This window comes from Mytilus trossulus, chromosome 14 (genome assembly GCF_036588685.1).
Source record: "Mytilus trossulus isolate FHL-02 chromosome 14, PNRI_Mtr1.1.1.hap1, whole genome shotgun sequence".
NCBI lineage: Eukaryota > Metazoa > Mollusca > Bivalvia > Mytilida > Mytilidae > Mytilus > Mytilus trossulus.
In genome coordinates, this window is record NC_086386.1 from 39,773,793 (window position 1) to 39,793,611 (window position 19,819).

At 33.3% G+C, this 19,819-nt stretch overlaps 2 protein-coding genes across 2 annotated transcripts; both read left to right on the forward strand.

The window, feature by feature from the left end:
• Positions 1 to 2,139: 2,139 nt before the first annotated feature.
• LOC134695596 (LITAF domain-containing protein-like) lies at positions 2,140 to 6,419 on the forward strand. Its single transcript, XM_063556874.1, has 3 exons — positions 2,140 to 2,357; positions 4,138 to 4,333; positions 5,393 to 6,419. Exons 1-3 carry the CDS (start codon positions 2,291 to 2,293, stop codon positions 5,502 to 5,504), a joined length of 375 nt encoding a protein of 124 aa, XP_063412944.1. The 5' UTR covers positions 2,140 to 2,290; the 3' UTR covers positions 5,505 to 6,419.
• Positions 6,420 to 8,722: 2,303 nt separating this feature from the next.
• LOC134695597 (lipopolysaccharide-induced tumor necrosis factor-alpha factor homolog) lies at positions 8,723 to 13,937 on the forward strand. Its single transcript, XM_063556875.1, has 3 exons — positions 8,723 to 8,959; positions 12,780 to 12,972; positions 13,556 to 13,937. Exons 1-3 carry the CDS (start codon positions 8,893 to 8,895, stop codon positions 13,665 to 13,667), a joined length of 372 nt encoding a protein of 123 aa, XP_063412945.1. The 5' UTR covers positions 8,723 to 8,892; the 3' UTR covers positions 13,668 to 13,937.
• Positions 13,938 to 19,819: the final 5,882 nt, after the last annotated feature.

Below are 19,819 nucleotides of genomic sequence, written 5' to 3' on the forward strand. Positions count from 1 at the left end.
CTGTCAGAAAAGACAGAACTAACTGTCAGAATAGACAGAACTAACTGTCAGAAAAGACAGAACTAACTGTCAGAATAGACAGAACTAACTATCAGAATAGACAGAACTAACTGTCAGAATAGACAGAACCGATTATCAGAATAGACAGAACCAACTATGAGAATAGACAGAACTAACTATCAGAATAGACAGAACTAACTATCAGAATAGACAGAACTAACTATCAGAATAGACAGAACCAATAGTCAGTATACAGACTGAACTAAAAGTCAGTATGTAGACAGAAACAATTGTCAATATATAGAAGATTCAACAGTAAGTAAAAAAGAACCATGTGTCTTTATGTATATAGAACCATCAGTTAGCACGTATGGAACCAAGTTCAGTATATAGACAGAACAAACAGTCAGTATATAGACAAAACTAAGTCAGTCAAGATAGACCCAACAGTTAGTACAGGTAGAACAAACTATCGGTATAGATAGAACAAACAATCAGTACAGATAGAACAAACAATCAGTATTGACAAAACTTACTGTTTGTATAAACAGAACCAACTGTTAGTATAGACAGAACCAACTGTAAATATAGTTACATTTTGTTTTAAATAAGATTTTACCTTTTTCTTAATTAGTGTATCTAAAAAAAACAATATATAAATGAACGACTTTTTTTGCCTAAACAAACAGTGACAAATAATAAAGGACTATTCTGAACGAAGTTAAACATTCCATAGCTTTATTTGTCAGTAAAGACAGAACCAACTGTCAGTATAGACAACACCAACTATCAGTATAGACAGAACTAATTATCCGTATAGAAAGAACCAACAGTCAGAATACAGATAGAACCAACTGTCAGAATATAGACAGAACTTACAGCCAGTATATAGACAGAACCAACTGTCAGTATATAGAAGATGCAGCAGTCAGTATAGAAGGAACCAATTGTCAGTATATAGACAGAACCAACTGTCAGTATATAGACAGAACAAACAGTCAGTATACAGACAGAACCAACTGTCAGTAAATAGACAGATACAACAGTCAGTATATATAGATATAACAAATTGTCATAGACAGAAACAATTATCAGTATATGGACAGAACCAACAGTCACTATACAAACAGAACTTACTTTCAGTACATAGACAAAACAAACAGTTAGTTTAAAAACATAACCAAACAGTCAGTATATATAGATGAAACAAATTGTCAGTACATAGACAGATCCAACAGTTAGTTTATAGACAGAACCAACAGTCAGCACATATAGAACCAACAGGCAGTATATAGACAGAAACAACAGTCAGTACATAGACAGAACAAACATGTAGTATAAAGACAGAACCAATTATTAGTATAAAGACAGAACCAACTGTCAGTATATAGACAGAACCAACAGTCAGTATATAGAAATAACCAACTATCAGTATATAGAAATAACCAACTATCAGTATAAAGAAATAACCAACTATCAGTATATAGAAATAACCAACTATCAGTGTTTAGATAGAACAAACAGTCAGCAGGCGCGGATCCAGCCATTTAAAAAGGGGGGGGGGGTCCCAACCCAGAGTAAAGGGGGGGGGGTCCAACATTATGCTCCCATTCAAATGCATTGATCAGCCAGAAAAAAGGGGAGTTCCAACCCCCGGACCCCCCCCCCCCTTTTGGATCCGCCACTGGTCAGTATATAGACAGAACCAACTATCAGTATATAGACAGAACCAACTATCAGAATATAGACAGAATTAACTATCAGTATATAGACAAAACCAACAGACAAAACAGATAAAACTAACCGTCAGTATACCCTGGTCTTATTAACGGTAAATTTGTTACAAAAAGGAAATAAAAAGATACTTTGTTTCCACTGAAAACTAAGGTTTAAATAATTACATGTACTAGAATTAAATTTCGAAATGTTCCTACATTTGATTAAAAAAAAGTATCTGGAAATAAATAATACAGAAATGTTTGTTCCGAGACAAAACCTATATGCCCCCACAACAAATGAATAGTCAACTCTAAGAATGGAGTTTATCATCAACAACAAACATATTAAATTTAAATGTCTACAAAGGAGGGTATTTTCAAGGGGAATCATGTGAAAATCATATCAAGTGAATCACTCAAACATTTCAAAACATTTAATACGTGAACTTTAAACAGACCTTTACTGTAGCACCTACGTAACCATCTAACTCGGTCGAGATAAGATAAGCTTTATTGTTTAAACTGAAAGGACGGGAAAAAAGGGAATCACAGTTAGGATTAAAGCTTCAAATATGGAGAAAGGATCACCGTACCCGCAACAGCAGCCACCACCCCAACAGTACAATCAACCTCCACCAGGTAAGGTGTTAATAATACATAGAAAAGTATAAATATATATAGATCAAACTGTCATATTTTGAAGTGATGTCTTTAACACCCGTATAATGTAATGTTTTTAAAGGGTCCGTGGCTAGGCATTCGTACCCGTCTTAAAAGAATTTTAACTTCAAAGTTGAGTGACATGTGTTTTTTAACAATTAATTATAGTATTACGTAGCTCATAGAAAAGTATAAATATATATTGATCAAACTGTCATATTTGGAGGCGATATCGTTAACACCCGTACAATGGTTAATTTAAAAATGGTCCGGGGCTATGCATGTCACTTAATACATTTGTACATGCCTTTGTCTGAATAAGACGAAATTGAATGATATTTGTGTTTTCTGTAAAAAAATCGTATTTCAAAAACAAGTATCAATTTCATGGTTATTTCTGGATGTATTGCAAATCTATTTTAATTTTACAAGGTGTGACTTTTTTTCTGTAACTTTATTAAAGCCGTTTATTGATTCTGTGTTTTTTGGTCCTTGAAACTTTGTATCTATTAAACTTTTAAGCAAAAGTGAATAAATTATAAATGGTAGGATATTGATCATAAACAATTAGGAAAAACTGAAAGTAGCAAATGTACTATTACTTGGAATGTAGGTATTTTGTAATGGTTGTTTGCGTACGACCTCATGTTACCTGTTATGTTATGTGTGTCAGTAGCTATAATATACAGAGTTAAAAAGTAGAATCAAGAAATATTGAGTAACACATATTATAAGTAACTGTACACTTTAATACAGTGTAAAAGAATTTATTAATAAGATGGTTTATCTTTAATATTCTGTTCTCACACTCAAAACAGATTAAAAAAAAAACACAAAAAGAGTGAATCCTTGTACTTATTCTTTATTGATATTTTTTTGTTTGTTTTTAAAGTAAATTCTTCTATAAAGCCTGAAAACCGAAATTGAAAAAAAAGCTACTGTTCGAAATAGTTCTGTTGACTGATTTTGCTTCAAAATCATAATACTTTAACTCGTATGTTAATAAGCATAATAAGGCTTTAACGAGATCCTTAATATTTTCTATAAACAAAATTACAATAGTAGTCCAGAAGTAAAATGTGTTTCTAGGTATAGTAAGCAAGTCCATATACTCATAAATGTACTAGAACAATCACAAACAATCTCCTGTGGAACAAGTCTGTCTCAGGGAAATAAATCCTTTGAAATTGAGTTCATATACAAAATGAAAAATTAATTGGAATTTGTTTAAACAGAAACGTCATTCCTTGCTAAATATAAAACATGGTCTAAATGTGAAGCCAAATACAAGGAACTGTTAACTTAAAAGAAGCAAAAAATAAATACTATATATAGGAATGCTGTTTACTGTTTGAAATAAGGTTTCTTGGTTACAAAAGTCACAATAGAGTTTCGAGGTGGATCATTGGTGCGAAAGTTAGTATGTCACTGTAAAATTAGGGTAAATTGGCGAGGGACCAAAAAAATAACCTTACAACGGGCCATCATTGACCCCAAACAGTGTTTGCAAGGGTCCTCTGATGTAACTTTCCCATTCTAACCGAACATGACTGCAAGATTTTGCAGTCAGACGGATGAATAACTTGGGCGAAGGTTTGTTTTCCGGTTGGAAGTGATGATTAAATTTCTATATACCCCAATCAACCCTTGGAGTCTTATGTGTTAATCTTTATAAATAACTTTACATGTATAATTTTTTTTGTAGTAGAGCGTAATCAGAGATCAATATTTTAATTAGATTGAATAATTTTGCTTTCAGCCTATGCACCGCCTGGTCAGCAGTCTCAAGCCACAGTCGTGGTTACACAGCAGCCAAATGTTTTGCTCCGGCAGAACTTTCGTGAGGTACCAGTGCGTGTGACTTGTCCATCATGTAGCGCTGATATCATGACCGCAACGCAATTTGAAATCGGAATGCTGACCTGGTTAGCGGCTGGTATGATATGCCTGTTCGGGTAAGAACACTGTATTTTACAGTCAATTATTCATATAAATTAGGGGTCGATTTGGGTTGAAGTTTTCTTGTTAATATGTCTATTGATTTTTAATTATTTTTATTTTTGTTTGGGTGTTATATTTTCTCTTATTTTGGGCTCTATTTACCGTAATTCAATTATGATTTGAATGCTTCTTTTTGTAACTTTATTTGGGTGTAAAAAGCGTTGATTGAAGTAAATTTGTATGAATCGTTTATCTTCCAAAGAAATCTCAGTACCATTAGTCAACTTTTCATGCGTGTTTTTGATATTAACTTTTTTTTTTTTTTTTATATCAAACTATAGTAAATGACTCATACATGTTCAGAGACTACGGTATATCCAATGCAATAGAATCGTACATACATGTATATTGACCAGCCAAACGCAATAATGTTCCTGCAGGAACATTTAGACCAGTTTTCTGTTGACTTATTTATAGCAGACAATGAAAAAAATCTGTTAATTATGTGTCAAATGATTTAAGGTAGATCACCAGTATATATTTTTTGAGACCGAATTTTTTTATAATTTGCCAAAATGAAGATTTTACTATGCTCTTTTCAAAAATTTAATAAAAAGTATGGGTCACCGTGCTATTTTTCAAGCTATGAGTCGTTGAAAATTGCCAAAATTTGGTTAGTTTGTTCATGAAAATAAAAAGAAAAAATGGTGTCACCGAACTTGTTTTCTTGATACAAATAAATATAAAAAATTTCCCTATTAGCCCAGTATAAGTTTTGTACTAAAAGAGTTTTCTCCCCTTTAATGGCTCATTTGAAAAAAATGATTTTAAACCCAAAGAAAATGATATTTTGTTAAAATATTTTGTATAATACAATTAATTAACAAGTTTTCTTTAAATAGAAAAAACTTCTAACAATTAAATTGCAAATCTGTCTCCAAATTTGCAGATTTAGGCAAATAACTAGACCGATTTTGTACTGTGATTGTACAATCCAAGATGGCGGTATACCATCAATCTACCTTAAATGTATGAACAAATGATGACGTCAAATTTCTCTTTTTTTCTTTCAGGTTATGGCTTGGATGTTGTCTGATTCCATTTTGTTTAGACGCCTGTAAAGATGTCGTCCACACATGTCCAAATTGTAACCACGTGGTTGGAAAGTATAGCAAATTGTCATGAGACATACAAAGTTCAAATAACGGTGTTGGAGGTTCAATACCTTGTCATTACATATCACATATATATAACTTTATGTAAATATTTATTTTGTAGCCCTCCTCAAGTGTGTATTGACCATGACCATTAACACTTTAAGAAAGTGTTAGAAAGGCTTTTAACCCATGGTCTTCCATGGATTTTTTTATATTGTGTATATACTATATATAACATGGAATGTAACGTTTATATAAGTTGCTTAATGTTATTCTCAGTTCTCTTTTATATGAGAGGGTGGTATATAGAGAGAGAATTAAGCCGGAATGTTGAATAAAACATATCACATCAGTTAAGAATATTTGATTGGTAGGTATTTGCCGAACAGACCCTTTTGTGGTTAATTTTCAAACATTCCGAGAACTTCTACAATTAATATTTTTATTTTCTCGTAAATGTTTTTATGAAAATTTCTCTATTTGTTCTTTCAAATCGACGTGTTCAAATCATGAAATATATTTTCATTCTCATTTCTTAAATGATTTCGATACAAACTCGTAATATGATAATGTGCATGTGAAATGTAAGAACTTTGCTGCCCTTTTTTAAAACTTATTTACATTTTTGTATACAACTGTATCCTATATTATGTGTTGCAAGTATTTCTTTTTTTTATCTTGAGTGGGAAAACATATTTCATTTCAGCTCTAACCAGGCCAGAGCATTCATTTTCACCCTCCTGAAAAATCAAACGAAAGTCCTGTATGTGCCTTACCCAATTAAACATGATTTATTTTTACAAAATTGTATGTTCAGATTTGTATTTAAAAATTCAAGTGTTAAATAACAATGGATGTTTTTTTATATATATATTATCAGGCTTATGCTTGTATTATTTGTTCTAGAGGCATTATAAATGGAAATAAAAAATCATTGACAGAATTGGATTTTTTCAACACCAAAAATGTTTCGTCAAGTGAATACAGTGGCGGATCCAACCATTTGAAAAGGGGGGGGGTGTCCCAACCCAAGACAAAAGGGGGATTCCAACAGGCGCGGATCCAGAGGGGGGGTGTTTGAACTCCCCTTTTGTTTGGACGATCAATGCATTTGGATGGGAACATGTAATTGGACCCCCCCCCTTTTTGTCCTGGGTTAGGAACCCCCTTTTTAAAATGACTAGATCCGACCCTGTCCAACTATATGTCCCCATTCAAATGCATTGATCGTCTCCAAAAAAGGGGTTCCAACCCCTGGAACCCTCCCCTGGATCCGCCACTGGAAACATACACAAATACAAACAGAATTAACATAATACCATTTTTTTAACGAACAAAGTGAATGTATAAATGCAAATGGACGTCAAGTTGGTTACTTATTCCCTATTCCCTATTCGTTACCTATTCCCTATTCGCTATTACCTATTCGTTACTTATTCCCTATTCCCTTTTCGTTACCTATTCATTAATTATTCCCTATCGTTACCTATTCGTTACTTATTCCCTATAACTTATTCGTTACTTATTCGATTTTTAATATCCTTCCCCCTTTTTAATTGTTTATACTTTTATATCTGGTAATAGTTCCAAATTTGTTGAGGTAAAATGATCTTTTTATGACCTATTTATATGTGTTTGTACTCAACCGATCCTTCTACTTTATGTTCGATACTCATTTGTTCCTTATTTGATTTTTATACGTTCCACCTTTTAACTGCTTTATGTTCGTATGTTTGAAGATGGATGTTGGTTCGAAGGGATGTCATCTCATTGTTGAAGGCCGTACAGTGACCTATAGTTGGTAATTTCTGTGTCATTTTGGTTTATTGTGGGGTGTTGTCTCATTGGCAATCATACCACATCTTCTTTTTTTATACAAGCGCTAACACGGTGAGTTCATCCCTTCGAACCAAGATCCATCTTCAAACATACGGACATAAAGCAGTTAAAAGGTAGAACGTATAAAAATCAAATAAGGAACAAATGAGTATCGAACATAAAGTAAAAGGATCGGTTGAGCACAAACACATATAAATAGGTCATAAAAAGATCATTTTACCTCAACAAATTTAGAATTATTACCAGATATAAGAGTATAAACAATTAAAAAGGGGGAAGGATATTAAAAATCGAATAAGTTACGAATAAGGAATAGGGAATAAGTAACGAATGGGTAACGATAGGGAATAGGGAATAAGTAACGAATTGGTTACGAATAGGGAATAGGTAACGAATAGGTAACGAATAGGGAATAGGGAATAGGTAACGAATAGGGAATAGGGAATAGGGAATAGGTAACGAATAGGGAATAAGTAATCAACTTGACGTCCATTAAATGCAATGACTTCTCTCAACAAATTAGTTAAAACGATTAAATTGAAAATCGGTCCGGTCTTGCACATCTCAGGAACGATTATGTGCAATAAAGCACTGATCGACGTCCATATTCATTGACTGTGCTAGTACACATTTTAGTAATAGAGTCTGACTGAAGCCCCATGCACGTGTTTCTCATTGTGTTGAAGACTCATGGTGACCTTGAACTGCTTTTTATTCTATGGTCATTTTTGACACATTCTTAATTTCCATTCTCAATTTTATTGCATGTAAGTTTTGTCGAATTCCACTCCGGCCTTTGTTCAGTTCAATGGTCTGATGATACTCAACAGAATCGCATAGATAAAAGTACAGATCGGCAAATTGTTGTCTGTTCAATGTTCAGTGACAGATATTCCAGGTCTGTTGATCCAAAATATATAGGGGACTGAGGTGTCAGCAACATTTATGGCTAATCCAGGTTTTTACTTGTTCTACTCCCTACTAGTGCTAAAATGTCTTGTGTGTTGACCCTCTCCGTTTCAAAATCCTGGCTTCTCAGAGCATGACTCCGCATTGTGAATTAACTATTGGTGCATGATCGAATAGGGTTGATAACTTGATATGATCATTTGGCCTTGCAATAGACCATCGGACCACGAACCTTTGAAGAGTCTTTGCAAGGTTTCTTTCATGTTTGGCATTCCTTTAAATGTGTGCCTCGGGATGTGTGCACAGGTGCAGTCTAATTAGACGTGGCTACGTACCGCTTAATTTATACATCCCGCATTGCCATACTGATTGTAAAATACAAAGGAAGGAAAATTCAACATCAAATACTTCACAGAGTAAATATCCATGAATAAACCCACATGTATGAAGCCTCAATGTACTATTCATAAGCTCGCCACACAAAATTCAAGACACAAAACGTAAATGTTAACACGCGCCAAGGATGCAGTGACAACAGGTCTCAACTGTAGCGACCTAGTTCTTGACTCCAGGTAATCGACATATTGCTTTTACGTTACAGTCACAGTGTTGCGAAACACCCGTTTATTTACATTTTGAAATATTTAAAGAGCGGATTAGAAGAAGACATGGAGAAAGGATCACCATACCCTGCACAACAACCCCCACCCCCTCAGTACAATCAACCTCCACCAGGTAAGTCTAACTGAATAGTTTTTGTTATTTGTTTACATTTAAAGATATATGGATCGATTACTGCCCTTGGTTCTTTGTGTAAACACACTGATAAAGGAATTCGAAGTGTGTTTGTTTGGAACATTTAAATTTATATATAAACCTGTATGAAACTTTATTATGTAAAGAACCACACAAACCTACTAAATGTAGACATTTTGTCAATTTGTGTGTACGGCCGTGTTCACACCAAACGCCGTGTAGAGTAAACATGTTTACAATTAGTTTAGTGAAGTGTACACTGGTTTCACATTACATTTGTTCAAATCTATACACCTTGTTTAGCTACCTGTACATAAGATTTGTTCCCACTTGTAAACTATATGTCGTTTAAAAGTTCATTACGTAAAACTGAATTCAAAATTTTTGGACAATTTTTCTAGCGGTAAGGAAACAACCATTTGACTTCAAAAGGGGGGGATGGAAATATTCCGATCCCAAATTTTATATAAAAAAAAAAAATGGTCATACAGATGATAAAATAAAATATTCTGAATCAAGAGTTTCCCCATACATTATAGTGTTGAATATTGTTGCAAATGGTATTTCTTCTCCTCCAAGGAGTATTTTGTAAAGGAATACGGCAACGTTTTTTTTTTATTTATTTTAAGTGTTATTTAACGGATCTGAGATACTAGAAAAACATATCATTTACCGCACACTTTTTTAGTCATGCATTTATGCGTGAATCGTTGGTTGAGTAAAGAACAGTGGCGAATGTTTCTGTGTTCGCCAAGTCGATTCGGGAGGACCTTTTCAAATAAATTAGGCAGCAACTATTTACTTCATTTTTTGGGGACGGAGCGGGGGGGGGGGGGGGGGGGGGGGGGGGTAGCTGGCGTGGGCTTTTGATTTTTATCAGGACACATTTTGGTGACAAGTCGAAATCAATTTAAGCATTATATATAGTGGCAGCTGAGGGTGAAACAAACAAATGTTTTTTTTCAGGGCCATACACTGGAAACATTTTTTGTTTCAAAAACAAAATCCATAGCTCACTACCCCAACCCCTTTGCCTTTATGTTTTATACTCAACTATAATAGCCCCCCCCCCCCCCCCCCCTTGATTTTGAAAATCAATTGGTTGCTGCCTTATGGGTTCTGCAATGAAGCTGCTTTGAGTCTTGATCAGGGGTTAATAAAGTACGTTAATTTTTTTTTTCAAAAAAAAATCTGTAAAATTTAGACAACAATTTCTGTAAAGAACTATAATACTAATAATTATCAAAAATATCAATTTTACTCCAAAATAGTTTCCTCCTTAAATATATACACGGTAAAACTTAAATTATGTCCTAAATGTCTAGTTTTGTGTACACTTAACCTACACAAGGCCTACATTGACTATCGACTGTGTGTAGATAAAACATGATTTAAACTACATGTAAACATTGAGTTTTATCAATGGGAACGCAATTGTGTTTAGTTTACGTGTGAGTTACACTAACACAACACGGAATTTAGGTCAATGTGAACACGGCCTACGTCTCGGTCGAGGTCTCGGTACATGTAGTACCTTTATGGACCCTTTATAAAATCAGATTTTATTATACTGTTATGTGGAATTGTCCCAAATTAAGGAATTTCTTTTTTAATAAATACAAATATAAGTGTATATATAGGCCTAAATGTCAACTATTTTGGTAAAATGGGAAATTAAATCGCCTATAAATGTCCAATTTGGCACACCCGTAAACATAAACATGATAATTTTAAAAATGAAAAAAATAAATAAAAAATCATTAGACCGTGTCTATCTGCGTCATATAAACCTAAGTCAGGAAGTAAGAAACACGCAAAATAATGAAGTCACACAGTTTTACACGTAGTTTCATCATTATTATAGTAAGCAAACTAAAGCTCGTTTAATAACCTTCGACTCGCAATAATTTGAGGGGTTAATTGATGAGGATTTTTAAACGTCATGGGGTTTATAGAAACTTGAGAGATACAGTTACCAAGATTGGAGAAATGAATAAATGAGCCAAATATATTAATAAGAGATATAAATTGGGTGCTGAGATATATAAAGAATACTATAAAAAGTATTGTGCACAACTTTTTGGAATTTCGGATCCTCAATGCTCTTTAACTTTGTACTAGTTTGGCTTTATAAATATTTTGATATGAGCGTCACTGATGAGTCTTATGAAGACGAAACGCGCGTCTGGCGTACTAAATTATAATCCTGGTACCTTTGATAACTATATATATAGTGCAACAATAATAAGGCTAGAGAAAAGTGCCCCCGAAAATTTAAAATACTACCAATGAAAACCCTGGAGTGGTGTAGCTGACATTTTGATCATGTTGATATAGGCATAAAACACCAAAATGAAGGAAATCAACAGCCGGAGGTCATGCTTTTCGGTGCGGAATTTTCTCGCTGAGTTGAAAACCTATTTGCGGGAGGGTGGGGTGGGGGGCTTTGACTGTTTTCTGTTTTTTTGCATGGTCAGGTTGTTGTCTCTTTGTCACATTCCCCATTTACATTCCAAATTTTATTTTCGGGTATACTGTTTATGACGTCTTTACGTAAAATCGGTTTGATGTGTATAGAAAAATGTAATAGTCTGGAAAAATCATGATTCATTTATTAGTTGAAATTTGGTCTTTTTTTGTGTTTTCATGTCTTTATGCTATTTTTTTGCGTGCTTACTGGCCTTACTGATTTTTGTCTTGCACAGACGGCACGGTGACTAGTACAGATCGTTGATGAAGGCCAAATTTTGACTCCGGTGATTACATTTAAGGATCTTCTACCCCATGTTTATTCGAGAGACTGAAATGTCACAGCTCAATGAAGAGTATAGGAGAGATATTAAATTTAATTTGTCGAAGTTCAGTTTTATCATCGGAATGAATTTACATTATAGAATGATGGTTGGACTTTTTATTTGACGTTTTCCATGTGAGTGACAATTGGAACTACGAATTGCATATATATGTAATGTTAACCTGGACCAATACATGCAAAATGTGATTGAAAAGTAGTTTGCACACAGGCCTATGGGAATATATTTGAATGGCTTTGATATTGCCTCTGTTTGTCCGCCGTCTATGCTCCATGGTTTCATGGGAATTATGTTCCTTTATTTTGCTGTCATTTATTTGCTTCAACAAGATATTAATAAAGATGGGAAAGTGAAGTTTGGTTGACACTGCACGGATTCTTCAAATAAAACAAAATGCCACGAGCTTGCTCAGGTCCCCAATAGCTAGAAGTGACCGTCAAAATGGGTCACCGGACTAGAAATTGACCATGCCTTTAGTGGAAGTAGGGCATACTTCAATGCATTCTTTTAAGTATAGTTTTAAGCACTTGAAAGAAGCAATGACTATCATACTGTTTCAATAATCACTGATTTATCGGATTCCTTAAATACACTTCAAATCATTACCGAAATATAAACTGTAAGAATTCTGCACTTGAGTCCTCTAGCTATATAGGCTCTATGTATAGCTTTATTACATCCCATTGATGAGGGTCTGGATGGAAGGGAGGGTGTTATTCGGTGTTATTCTTTAAACATTTAATTTTCACCCCTTTTTTCTCTAATCTTCAAAAAATTAAACCCTTTGTACGCTAATCTTAAAAAAATAAGACCACGCATTTCTATAATCTTCATTTTTTTTACCGTTATTCTCTAATCTTCATTTTAAGGGCATTATTCTTTAATCATTTAACCCCATCCAAACCCTCGATCATGTCGATCATTGATCTTGCAGATTTTGATGGAAGCCCTGTGTAATTAATCAAGTCTATCTCTTATTGTTTTAGCCTATGCACCTCCCGGTCAACAGACCGCAGCCACCGTTGTAATACAACAACCACATGTATTGCTTCGCCAGACATTCCGGGAAGTTCCAGTACGACTGAATTGTCAGTCATGTCAAGCGGACATCATGACAGCAACCAATTATGAAACTGGAATGTTAACGTGGATGGCGGTCGGCATTATCTGCCTGTTTGGGTAAGTTATTGTCTTTTCTTTAGGTAAGTGTCATAAATCAACTGCATTCGATCTGTAATGCAGTCTTATGCGCAATACCAGCAAGAGTGGTTTTATTTTTGCACCTGCTCCGAAAGTGGAGGAAGCGGCGAGAGTATGACATACTGTATCTAGTGTTAGTGAAAGGGGCGAGCAATTGTGAGCAAAAAGTGATTAGGTCCAGTAGCAAATTAAAGTAATAGATTGCGTAAACAGGATACTTGCTAAAATTGTTGGATTTTAGAATAATTTTCTTTCCGACAATCAACAGTAGATCTCTGTACAAACTGAGCACCACTTAAAACTGTGTCACCATCTGATCGAAGTTTATTTGTAATTTTGACATTTATACATAAATATTATGTAACATATATTGATTGTTGATTGTTTAACGTCCAGTGGAAAATATTTCATGCATGTTATTAACGAAATATGTAACATAACAGTTCTTGTATCTGCACCTGAAATATAAATTCCAGCAGTATATTTTTTTTTAGTATATACAAGTCTCTTTATATGTGTGTGGTAAGTTGGCAACTTTTAAATTTGTTATTGATCTTTACAGAGGATGGCTCGGATGTTGTCTGATTCCATTCTGTATTGACGCCTGCAAGGATGTCGTCCATACTTGTCCAAACTGTAAACAAATGGTGGGGAAGTACAACAGATTGTCGTAGAGACAGAAGAACCGGAAGTGGCTGGAGATCAAACTTACTATTTTAAATGTTTTAAAATTTTACAAAAGTTATTATGAAAGTTTCAATAATGTTTTAACAATTTTTCGTATTGATGTTAGTTTAAACCTACATATGCAATTATTTTATTAACACATTTTATTTTAAGGGCATAAAGATGATTATGGAAATACTGCAAGACAGTCTGAAAATTTCAACTTTGAGAATATAAACTAGACGAATTAGTTTAACCATCAACAGACATATGAAAAATATTACTCCTTAATGTTCTTTGAACTTAGTTTTTATACGACCGCAAATTTTGAAAAAATTTTCGTCGTATATTGCTATCACGTCGTCGTCGTCGTCGTCGTCGTCCGAATACTTTTAGTTTTCGCACTCTAACTTTAGTAAAAGTGAATAGAAATCTATGAAATTTTAACACAAGGTTTATGACCATAAAAGGAAGGCTGGTATTGATTTTGGGAGTTTTGGTCCCAACATTTTAGGAATAAGGGGCCAAAAAGGGCCCAAATAAGCATTTTCTTGGGTTTCGCACTATAACTTTAGTTTAAGTTAATAGAAATCTATGAAATTTTGACACAAGGTTTATGACCACAAAAGAAAGGTTGGGATTGATTTTGGGAGTTTTGGTTTCAACAGTTTAGGAATTAGGGGCCAAAAAAGGGCCCAAATAAGCATTATTCTTGGTTTTCGCACAATAACTTTAGTTAAAGTGAATAGAAATCAATGAAATTTAAACACAATGTTTATGACCACAAAAGGAAGGTTGGTATTGATTTTGGGAGTTTCGGTCCCAACAGTTTAGGAATTAGGGGCCAAAAAGGGACCCAAATAAGCATTTTTGTTGGTTTTCGAACCATAGCGTTAGTATAAGTAAATAGAAATCTATGAAATTTAAACATAAGGTTTATGACTATAAAAGGAAGGTTGGTATTGATTTTGGGAGTTTTGGTCCCAACAGTTAAGGAAAAAGGGGCCCAAAGGGTCCAAAATTAAACTTTGTTTGATTTCATCAAAATTGAATAATTGGGGTTCTTTAATATGCCGAATCTAACTGTGTATGTAGATTCTTAATTTTTGGTCCCGTTTTCAAATTGGTCTACATTAAGGTCCAAAGGGTCCAAAATTAAACTTAGTTTGATTTTAACAAAAATTGAAACCTTGGGGTTCTTTGATATGCTGAATCTAAAAATGTACTTAGATTTTTGATTATTGGCCCAGTTTTCAAGTTGGCCCAAATCGAGGTCCAAAATTAAACATTGTTTGATTTCATCAAAAATTGAATAATTGGGGTTCTTTGATATGCCAAATCTAACTGTGTATGTAGATTCTTAATTTTTGGCCCAGTTTTAAAATTGGTCTAAATTAAAGTGCAAAGGGTCCAAAATTAAACTAAGTTTGATTTTAACAAAATTCAAATTCTTGGGCCTCTTTGATATGCTGAATCTAAACATGTACTTAGATTTTTGATTATGGGCCCAGTTTTCAAGTTGGTCAAAATCAGGATCTAAAATTATTATATTAAGTATTGTGCAATAGCAAGTCATTTCAATTGCACAGTATTGTGCAATGGCAGGAAATATCTAATTTCACAATATTGTGAAATAGCAAATTTTTTTTTAATTAAGAGTTATCTTTCTTTGTCCAGTATAGTAAGAAAGAAATATCTGCAATAATTTTTTTTAATTGGAGTTATCTTTCTTTGTCCAGAATCAACTTAAATCTTTGTTATATACAATATACAATGTATATTCACTTTTTACTACCAACTGGTAAATTTAAATAATCTTTACCATTCAGTGATAACAAGCAGTTTTTTTTACATCTTAATATTTTATGATGTATTTAAATGAGTAGTAATTGTTGCAAACTCCATTAGAATATTTTAATTGAAATTTATTTTTGGAATAAGGGAAAGGGGGATGTGAATAAAAAATTGGGTTCAATTTTTCTCATTTGAAATTTCATAAATAAAAAGAAAATTTCTTCAAACATTTTTTTGAGAGGATTAATATTCAACAGCATAGTGAATTGCTCTAAGAGAAAACAAAAATTTTAAGTTCATTTGAATACATTCATTCTGTGTCAGAAACCTATGCTGTGTCAACTATTTAATCACAATCCAAATTTAGAGTGGAATCCAGCTTGAATGTTGTGTCCATACTTGCCCCAACCGTTCAGGGTTCAACCTCTGCGGTCGTATAAACCATTTGATTTTGGGGGGGGGGGGGGGGGGGGGGGCTATGTTGTTTTTTTCTGGACAAATTTGAAAAACAATCTTTTTTTTTCGCGACAAGTCGAAAACAATTTTTTTCTTTCAATTTAAGCATTACATATAGTGGCAGCTGAGGGTGAAACAAACAATTTTTTGTTCTCAGAATCAAACAAATTATTTTTTACTCCAAAAACTGGAAACAAACTTTTTTCCCCCAAAAAAAACATAGCCCCCCCCCCCCCCCCCCAAGAAAATCAAATGGTTGCTGCCTTAGTTGTAAACATTTCATACTTTGGAAAAAAATCCTTGACAAGTGGAAGTAACTCCAGCAAAACAACAAGATTTTTTGGAAGATATACTAGGAGGACGCCTATTTTTTAACTTTTGTTGTTAACCTATATATGCCTTATAACTAATGTGCAATTAAATGTTATATACATTATATAATTCATTGTTCACTTTAATCTCATTTTGAAAGTCCCATTCTATTCATTGATCCAGAAATTTTACTAGAACGCCATAAGGATGAGGTTTTTGTTGATGTACTGAAACCAGATAAACGTTCAATAAAATTATACCAGTATTTGTGTGGTTCAAATTGCTTGAAATTTTCATGTTTTTGTCAACATCTCAAGGAAAATATTTGTCGAAATTTTATATAAATTATCTGAGCAAAATATGTTGTAGTAAAAAATAAATCTATTTTAGTCAAAACGGGGATCTGGTGAATTATAACTGAAACAAAAATGAAAAATATTTTATTTTTAAATTCTCTTCCCACTTTTTAATTATAAGATCTTATAACCTACTTTTAATCAAATTTAGAATTCTATTTTTAAACTATACAATGGACTTTGGTTTGATGTTGAAATATAGTAAGTGCCTTGAAACTATTTGTTTTGTTGTTATCAAGCCTTTTACCATTTATTTTTATCTTTCATTTTCTTTTATTATTGTGTACTAAGTTATCTGATTAGTTTTATTCTTTTATGTTTTTACTGTTTATTAAAAAAAATTATATGTGATTATAATAAAGTATTTTATCATCTTCTCATTATTTATTCTTCAGTAAGTGTATTTTCATTAATTCTGCTTCTGCTTCTGCCAAGTAATGGCCACAATCAACGGACTGATTATACTGCCATGGTTTGGTGCGCATAATCAGGACACAGCACCTAATATCTTTTACACTGGGATTTTTAAAAATACTTCAACATTTGGCTTTTCTAGCCTGCATATACATAGTTAGGGTTTATTTAAACATTTTATTTTCTCATTAAAAAGGTTGTGCATGGGTTATATGTCAATTAGACAGCAATATGACCATCCTTAGCCAATTTAATTAAAATATAGATCATTATTATTAGATTATTAGATATGAATTTAAATTAGATTGAATCATAACAATTGAAAAAAGACCTCGAGGTCGAGATAGATTGATTGGTCGTATCTTAACTTCCATTGAGAATTGTTTCATCATGTTCAGGAACAGAAAAAAAACCTAATAAAAAATACAATACATAGGACCTGCAGTAGGGGATGTCTGGGTTGAAGGTCGGTGAAATTTGACGTACGTTCATTTTGACTGTGTTGGATGTACAAATACGCAGCCACGCGCTCTCAGAATAGGGACGTTAAATCCGATGTCTTGTGCAGAAAGGTTCCACGCTGTCTGCATGTCAAGAATACCAACAACAACACTTGGATGGTTGAGGAGGAGGTACAATTTTGGCCTGTTGAAAGGCAAAATTTCGGTCCAAAATTGAAATTCGAATTACATGGGTTTAACTGCCGGTCGGAAGAAGACCTGTAATGACAACATGTTTCTATTACTCTTTTATTGTGAAAAATTAGGGAGGGGTGTGGATACATACACACAACACAGCTGGTATACTAACTCACCCCAATTTAAAAAAAAAATCCCATATTGATTTGACCACCATACCATAATTTGTAAATTCTTGTCAACGAGGTAGTACTATAGTATATGGAATTTCTTTGTAATTTCTTCATATAAGCACATCTCGCAGTGAAAAAAAACTTTTATACTAAAAGGGACATTTTCGCGTCTTATCTGCCCAACTAGTGTCTTCATGCTTTCAAAAATGTTTGCACTGTTTTGTTGAGAGTGACATTTATATATTGGTCAGTGAAAAACGTTGGACGCAGTGAATTGAAATTTAAATGACAACGTAGAGCATATTTTATTTCAAAATGATAAATAAGGTTTAAACGGAATATAACAATGTTTCCTTCGACGAAGACCAGCATCCGTCTCGTATTGAAAATTTACATTTCTGTAAATGGAATTTAATCTTAAATTAGTCATGAGGATCCACATGTTTAATGATAACAAGTTTTCTGTTGTCTTTTTTTCACGAATTTATGAAAAAAGTATGTTCACCCGTTTAACATCTGAAAATGAAAACTATTTGAATAAAAGAAGTATTTGGTTATCAAAATCAGAAATCGACAGATAAAAGGTTTGTTAATACAAGATAAATACTTGTTTGAAAGGTCAGACAACTTGAAAACACCTACAATGTAAATAAAGTTAAGATAACGTGTAAAGGGACGTTTTTGTAGAAAGGGAGATAACCATGAAAAAAATTACATATCTAATAAAGTCACAATTTGTAACCTCCCTTGTATTTAAATACTTGAAATATTGCAAAATTTTATTAAATTAAAAGTGGCTACAAATCAAACAAAAAGGAAGTGTGTGTTAATGAACATTTAACAAAGAGGACGGTAATTTTGATGTCATTACTTTAATAGTAAACAATGTTCCAAGGTGATTATATTGTTGCCGTTTGATTAGGCGTTCAGTAGCAAGTATTTCATGCATATTTTAAGAACAATTCAAGCAATCAATCAATTAGGTAGGTTCTGCAGAATTTGTTTCTTTTGGAGGGAAGGTATGTGGTCTGTCATTTGACACGATGGCTTGGTAGGCAGGGTCTTGGGCGTTTCTTTTAAAAATATCCCTAGAAGACCTACTACCCCTGTTCCTCCCAATGTTATCATATGGCTACCTTTTCCAGTAACGTACAAAGATCGTGCCGCTCTCTTATGTGCATCTGAGCGATTTTTTCAGTTATTTTTTTTTTTTTTACAGTGTGGGGTTTTCCGTTCGTTAAGTTACGTCAATACTTTGTAATTTTCAACGGTTCTGCTATAAAAAGTTGTCTGCAGCATGGTATAATCAATGGCAATGACAGAAAGAGGCACAAAAGACTAATAAAACAAGGAAACACAAAAGGCATAATACCTGATTCCGTTGAACAGATTGAACAACACATGAAAATGCGTCACTAATATTTATACATTAAGTGTTTGAACTTTTTTTTTTAATAAATGCAAATTGTATAGAAAGAGTTTGCACGTCTTGATCGTTTATACTGTAAATCCTTAATTTTTTTAAAACCTAAAGATAGTTTTTTCGTTGAAACCGATATGTCTTTGCAATTTAAATTTATACTACAAACTTGACAAAGTTGCTTCTATGAACTTTTCCTCACATAGTTTATGAGTCCGACCGAGTCGTTAACTATTAACACTGGAACTTTTTATTTGCAAAACACTCATTTCCAAATTCTTCCGCGCCGCCTCAAATTAAAGCTACAGTGTCGTGTATATAACCAAAATGTGCGGAATGACATGGGATTTAATAATTTCATTGGTTTTCTGTTTCCAATCTATTTTTTCTGCAATTTGATTTATATAAACATCTAATTTTCAATATCCCATGGGACAGGGCAAAATTCCATGGGATTGACCATTATCCCATATAGTTCCATAAAAACAATACCAATCATTCTTAATACAGATACGCAAATAATATTCTTTTTAGGTCAAGGTCTTATTATTTTTTCCCGCATTTATAGAAAACATTAGTTAAACAAGTTTGGAAATA